This window comes from Cryptotermes secundus, unplaced genomic scaffold, assembly GCF_002891405.2.
Source record: "Cryptotermes secundus unplaced genomic scaffold, Csec_1.0 scaffold678, whole genome shotgun sequence".
In the NCBI taxonomy this organism is placed as follows: domain Eukaryota; kingdom Metazoa; phylum Arthropoda; class Insecta; order Blattodea; family Kalotermitidae; genus Cryptotermes; species Cryptotermes secundus.
This window is the reverse complement of record NW_019742973.1, coordinates 306,286-313,868: the sequence shown is the minus strand read 5'-3', so window position 1 is coordinate 313,868 and position 7,583 is coordinate 306,286. Positions and strand designations below refer to the sequence as shown.

General features: G+C 41.5%; 1 protein-coding gene across 8 annotated transcripts in view; it reads left to right on the top strand.

Moving 5' to 3' along the window:
* LOC111873639 (guanine nucleotide-releasing factor 2) overlaps positions 1-7,583 on the top strand; it is a 45,434-nt gene that overhangs the window by 16,894 nt on the left and 20,957 nt on the right. For all 8 annotated transcript variants that reach the window (XM_023868544.2, XM_023868543.2, XM_033755143.1 and 5 more), the window contains exons 6-7: positions 2,006-2,385; positions 2,464-2,679. In XM_023868544.2, the coding sequence (XP_023724312.1) occupies positions 2,006-2,385; positions 2,464-2,679 (596 nt within the window). The remainder of the gene's footprint in view (positions 1-2,005; positions 2,386-2,463; positions 2,680-7,583) is intronic.

Sequence of the window (7,583 nt, the reverse complement as noted above, 5' to 3'; positions counted from 1 at the left end):
TCCGCCCTGTTGCCGCGGAGAGAATTTCGTCTCGCTCTTGTGCGGAACATGCTGGAAGGGGTCCACTTCGCCCTCAACGGCCCAGGGGTCGAACCCCTGCCGTTTCATTGGAGATACCTCGATTAGAGGAGCTCAAACCACATAACTGGCGGTTGATTTCGACGAAGAACCATCATCTTGGTCCGCAACCTGGGGACCAGCACACCAGCATGGCAAGAGAAGTGTGAATAATTATTCAGGTGGAGCTGTGGGCAAACTGTGGCAAACAGTTATAGCATCTGTCGTCGAACCTGGAAATGGACAAATAAACTATTTTTCCGTCTCCTGGATCTGAAGAGTTACATCCTGTTGTCACAAAGAGAATTTCGTCTCGCTCTTGTGCGGAACATGCTGGAAGGGGTCCACCTCGCCATCAACGGCCCAGGGGTCGAACCCCTGCCGTTTTATCGGAGATATCTCGATTATAGGAGGCCAAACCACATCACTGGTCGACTTCCTCTACTTCGCAATTGAGGTGTCGTGTGTGCTTCTTGCGTGGAAAACGAAGAACCGTCTGGACAAAGTGCGTGAAGTGCGACGTCGGACACTGGATTTCCGGATGTTTCCAAGATTTCCACATGAAGCCAACATTCCGTTAGACGGCGCAGGTGGGAAGAGAGACAACTTATAAAGCTGGTGACCAAAAATCATGTAAGTAGAAAAAGAATTTATAACTTAAAATTAGATTTTAAAAAGCCGGCCGCACGCGTGGACTGCGCGATGACATATGGCGTCATTCGTCCCCTTGACTTTATTTTCATGACGCCATATGGAGTCGCTCGGCTCTTAAAGGTTAAGTACCAAGTGGCATAATAAACTACATGTTTCCTTTGTGAGATTATCTTCCATTCAAAAGAGTGTGCATTTTTCATCCATTAGAATATTTAATAACTTGCCATACAATGTATGTTCTTTGAAAGACAATATTAATACTTTTAAATAAAGGCTAAAAGATTATCTAATTTTAAATGCATTTTATTCGGTAGTTGAATACATGGCATAGAGGCAAGCATAATACATTATTGTTGTCTTTCCAAGATTATGTATTATCTAGATTTGTTATATGACTGCTTTCTATTTTATTATTGTATTTTCATTTTATAATTCCTGAATATTTTAATTGTTGAGACTAGATTGCATTTTGCAATGTCATCTTGCTGACGAATTCAATATCCGGTCCGGTTTCCGGACAGTGGATCTGTGAAATTATGTATCTATGTATGTATGTATGTATGCATGTATGTAACCTAGACTGTCTTTGGCAGATATTTTGATATTCTATCTAATAGTTTCCTGTCTGAGTTTTTCAAAGATGTAAACCTATTTGTGATTTCAACATGATACTGCTCTTTACCCTCAACCTTGTTTAATTTAATGAGATTGAACCACTCCATATGAGGTTGCGCCATAGCTCAAGCGGTTAGTTGCTGGCTTCCCACCGTGGCAGCCCGGGTTAAATTCCGTGTCTGGTCAAGTGGGATTTGTGGTGGACAAAGTGGCACTGGGGCGGGTTTTCTCCGAGTACTTTGGTTTCCCCTGCCAATCTTCATTCCACCAAATTCTCCATCATCACCCGGGTCAGGCTACAATAGGCCAATCAGTGGCCACAATGCCGANTTTTGCACCCCCCCCGCCACTAAGCGAATTTAAAAATTTTAATTTTTTAACCTCTCTATATGAACTCTGCATTATTTGTTAATGACTGCCAGTCTCTCTGTAACTTTTGCCATCATCATATGGTGGTCATTATCACAAGCTGCTGCACTGAATGATCGGACATTAGTTGTTGCCAGAAAGGGACTCAGAAAGAAAGGCATCTGCCACTGGTTGCTGTACAGTAGAATACTGAACAATGATTATGAATCTTATAAATACCTTTCTTCTCTCTGACAATGTGCAAACACTGAAACCAATTTTATTTCTGACCATTCACCCCAGCAGTATACTCCTTTTTCTTACGTTTTAGGACTCATCACATGTCTGACAATAGTGATACACCCTGTGGGGAGCCGCCCCCACTACCTCCCAAGCGCCGTAACCGTTCACTGCACAACCACCAGTCAGAACTTGATGCCTCAGTACATGAGGATAGTGCTGCCAGCATGACAGACACACTCAACAGCAGCAGCAACACAAGTGGGGGCGGTCATATGTCAGGACTTGTGGCCAATTTTGATCGTGTCAGCCTGCGCAGTAAGTCTCCTGAGGACACCTCGTCATTATTGAGTGCGTCTGCTGGCAGCTTGGACTCAGTGTTGAATCACTCACGTGAGGAGGAAGAGATACAGGCGCTGATGGACCCTGCAGAAGATTCTGTGTTCCCCAGCGACAACATCTTGACACACGGTGAATGCAGCATGCAGTAGGTCATGTTATTGTCATATTTTGAGTGACATGGCTCAACAAGTGTCTCTCTTTGTGCAGGCCCTGCAATGATTCTGAACAGCGGCTCGTCATGTTGCTGCTGGGACAGTTCCTCAAGCACAACATCCACTGAGCAGATGTCCAACACTGACAAAAATCCTGCATCTGCATCTGTTCTCCTTTCTCAGCATCCTGACATGCAGCAGTTGGACTCAACCAGAAAGTCACCTCTGTTCAGCACGGATCTGCCTCCTATTGCCCCCGGCACAGTCCTAGGTAATCAAGTCACACAGATCAGTGTTTATATGAGCTCTTTTGTTGTGTAAGTTATTAAGGGGGATGTAGTATCTTAATGGTTTCGCTTTGAAAATGTGTGTGTGTTGTATTGAAGGCTCAGCTTTCAACTAGCATCGGCATTTGTTAGTCAGAGTCGTATTTGAAAATAGTGGATACCATGAAGGCAGTTGCAGCCATGTTATCATTATCAAAAGTTGGGTTTTACAGCAGTATTATCCCAGTGCTACTTTCAGACTCCAAAAATTGTGTAAAAGAAGAAAAGGCCTGGACCAAAACAGAGATCAACAACATGTTATTTGTAATCAGTGTGTTAACACATTGCAGACCGGAGGGGCCATATGGCCCTCTACGTTTCCAAGCATTGCGGACCAGTTGGGCCATATGGCCCTCTACGGTCACGTTATGTTGCAAAACGCTATATATTGCCGTGTGGCTTTGTTGAATCGTAACTACTGCGTAGATGACCTTGGGAATGATTGCTGCCTTATCTAGTAACTCGACTAGAGTCATTTCCTGTCACAACCTAAACAAAATTGGCTTTGTTCTAATCCAAGCTTGCACGTATGAACCACGCAGCTACCAGTTCAACATGGCTCAGAGACGAAAGCAGTTTCGATCTCTCGGAGGACAGGAAATATTAGATATGTTCTCCGATGAGCTATCAGATTTGCCAACTGCTTCGTCTTCTGATAGCGAGGCCATTATCAGTGACAGTGACAGTGACAGTGACGGGGGCCACAGGGCTGGCCAAAATGTGTCAAGTGAAAGTGAGAGCTCCGTTGAAATTGCGAATGTCGGGACAGCTACATGGGATTAAGTGGACAAAACCCCCACTTTGGGAAAGTTTACTGGTGATCCGGGGGTGAAGCAGATGCCATTGGACCCAATGGACGTGTCTGAAGTTGCGTTACTGTTTTTTGGAGATAGTTTCTTTTACCTGTTGTGTCAGGAAACTAACAGATAGTATCTCCAACACTGTGAGGCGTACGACAGAACCAATAAGGTTTTGAAGTAGGTGGATGTCTCTTCAACAGAAATGAAAAATTTTTTGGCTATAATCATTCTAATGGGGCTTACGAAGAGAGAAGGTTTGAAGGATTATTGGTCAAGTGACCCATTTTTAGAAATTGCAATTTTCGGCAAACTCATGAGTCGTAAGAGATTTGAACAGATATGGTGGTGTTTGCATTTCAACAATAATGAAGTGCAACCACAACCAACGGGCAGGCTTTTCAAAATTCAGCCCTTATTAGACATTTTGGTTGAAAAATTTCAGACAGTTTATAAGCCAGAGCAACAACTGTCTTTGGACGAATCTGTGATTCCTTGGAGAGGAAGGCTTCGTATTCGAACGTATAATCCTGGGAAGCTCACAAAGTATGGCCTACTTGTTCGTGTTGTCACGGAAAGCACTTCAGGCTATATAGGAAATTTAGAAATTTATTCTGCTGAAGGCAAGAAATTGCAAGAAACTATTGTTTCTGTTTTGGGTCCCTATCTCGATCAAAATTATCACGTGTATCAAGATAATTATTACAACAGTGTGGCAACTGCAGAATACCTACTTTCAAGGAAAGTACGTATTTGTGGTACAATTAGGGTGAACAGAGGCCTCCCTCCAGATCTGAAAGAGGAATGTAAACGCCTGAAATGTGGCGACACCGCATTCTGGAGGAAGGGGGACATTCTTCTTCAGTCCTGGAGGGATACTCGCGTTGTGAATATGGTTTCCACTATTCACAATTCGAGCATGGTCGATGTTCAAAGACGACACGGGCAAGTAAAGAAGCCTCTTTGTATTTCCGAGTATAATATGTTCATGAAAGGAGTTGATAGGGCCGACCAGTTCTTGGCCTATTATTCCCTTCCTAGGAAAACAGCAAAATGGACGAAGAAAGTTGCACTGCGGCTTATAAACTGTGCAATTTTCAATTCATTTACGGTTTTCAAAAAGGTGAACGGAAATTCTACTTTGAAATACAAAGCATTTCTGTTGAAACTGGCAAAAGCTTGGGCTACTGACGTCACGGTGGCGGCAGTACCTATGTCAGACACAGACGTAGTGCAGCCGGGGCCATCTGTTCACACCCGCCGGAGGCCTCAAGTAGAGCCCCCCTGGCCGACTCTCGGGTGATATACGGAAATATATTCTCGTGAAAATTGTGAAGAGTGAATATTGCAAGAAGAAACACCCTTCTAGGCAGTGCCGTGTGTGCGCAGAGCACAAGAAGAAGAGTAGAACTGCCTACATGTGCAACTTCTGCGTAATGCCTCTTCACAAAGGGGAATGTTTCCAGAGATATCACACGCGAAAGCACTTCTAGGAGCTCTGATAAGTGTTCTCCAAAGATTTCAGTTCATAAAATTAATTAGGAGATTTTATATTAATTTTTAAAGTGAACAGTGCACAAGTTAGGGTAGTAGGTTTAAAAACGCCGGTCCCAAGGGTGATTTAAATGTTTAAACCACTGGTCCGCAATGTGTTAATGGAGTTCTGTTTTCTGGTACTGTATAATATTGTGTAATACATTGAAGGTCGACCAACATGGTTGGATTATGTTGCCTCTGGTTGCTTCTTGCTGGTTTCTTGTTTACTTACTCTTCAACCCTTAAGTTGTAGATGGTGTGTTCCTTCAGAACATCCTCAGTTGAGTTTCAACAGACTACACCAGTGTTCCGCAACCGGTGTGCCGTCACAAGGTGAAAGGTGTGACACGAACTTTTACCTATTGTAAGAAATTAAATGTCAAATTTTATTCGTTTTATTTTATCCCAGTTACCATGTTTCATATGCTTGTATTTCATTCTCAGTCACTGTACTGATTAAATAAGATGATGCTTGTCTATTCTTTATTACATGCTGTGATTTTTTATGTACAGTAATGTTGTATTCTAAGAAATTAAACATAAATGATCTACTCACAGTTGTTGTTATATCATAGTTTTCATTATTGATTTATTTTTATTTTTCTCGCATCTACGCGGCTTCTTTGATATACTTGCCGCATGTTCTGTGTACGTGCTTCTCCCTAAAACTGCAGGGATTATAAAGGGTTTTCCTGAATTTTCTTGACATATTCGGTGACTTTGAAGTCATTATGAAGGAGAAAATCAACAACAGTCAGAAGTTCTTGCTTCAGATCGATGAGTCCACCGATATTAGCGGCCACGCACAACTTCTTGCTTACATTCGATACATTGATGGAGATGTAATTGCAAGAAATTTCTTTTTTTTTATGCAAAGAACTTCCAAGCGAGCCACCGGTGAAGGAGTATTTCGTGTCACTAATGAATATGTGTTACACAATGAATTAAAATGGAAGGATTGCGTTAGTGTTTGTACAGAAGGAGCCACTTCTGTGACAGGCCGTGTTAAAGGATTTGTAGCTAAAGTACACAAAGTAAATCCTAATATATGATGCGATCATTGTCTCATTCACCACGAAGCCATTGTTGCTAAGTCTTTGCCATCTTCTCTGAAAATTGTGCCGGACGAAGTAGTAAAATTTGTGAACCTCATCAAATCGTGGCCCATAAATTCACGGCTTTTTTCCGTTTTGTGTCAGGAAATGGAATCAGAACACACTACACTCGTACTACATACGGAAGTCACGAATATTTGAACTTAATGAGGAGGTACCTGCATTTTTGACTGTTGAGGGGCATGAGTACGCGGATTTATTTGCAGATGATGAATGGGTATGTAAGTTGGCATATCTTTCCGATATTTTCGTACACTTGAATGAGCTGAACAGAAAGGTGCAAGGTAGGAATGAAAATATTCTAACTAATATAGATAAGATACAAGGATTTGTAAATAAGCTGAATTTGTGGTTACAGAGAAATACAGATGGGTCGTTTGAGATGTTCCCGACTGTATGGCCACTTGCTGACGGCAATAAAATGGTGATGGACACAATTAAAGAACATTTAGAAATGCTGCAGCAGAAATTCAATAAGTATTTTGGAGAGAGTACAAGATTTCAACTGGGTTCGTGATCCATTCATTGGGAATTCCGAACATCTTCCGATTAATATACACGAGGAACTCGCAGATTTAAAAGCAGACAGAACATTGAAACTAATACTTCTCGAAGTGCCTTTCGATGCATTTTGGTTGGCAATAAGGAGTGCATAACCGGCTATCTCTGAGATGGCAGTTAATGTGTTATTGCCATTTTCAACTACATATTTGTGTGAACTGGGCTTCTCGATATTGAGAGAAATTAAGACCTCAAAGAAGGAGTGGCTCAAATACATCGATGAAGAAATGAGACTTGCGTTGTCAATGATTCCACCACGGATCAGTCGCATGTTTGCAGCAACGCAGGCACAAGTATCACATTGAAGGCATGAGTAGAATTACTGTATTTACTTTAATAGTAATAGAAGTGTATTGTCTACACTCTACAGTGAATTAAAGTTCATTAATTGTTAAAAAACGCACAAGTCGATTTCTGTTTAATGATAATAAAATAACAATATAATAATATTATAGTAATAAGCTGATCACATGTATTTATATTAATTGTCTGATATGTGTTTTTTGAGGGGAATAACATTTTGGTATGCCGTGTTGAGTCATGGATACTTGATGGTGTGCCGCGAGTAGAAAAAGGTTGCGGAACACTGGACTACACAGTAGTATATTCAAGAAGGCACAACTTTCATACCCAGAGCTGTGAGAACCTCAAATTGTACAATAACTTGGCAGTTCATTTCATGAATTTGCAATTTGTGATGTAAGGCTAACAGAGACATCCTTGAAAATAATTGTCATCTGGGATGTGACACCCTGCAGTCTGTTGGAAGGTTACCAGCATTTATGAGGAACCTACTGGCTCTTTCTTCAGACAGATATATATATATATATATATATATAT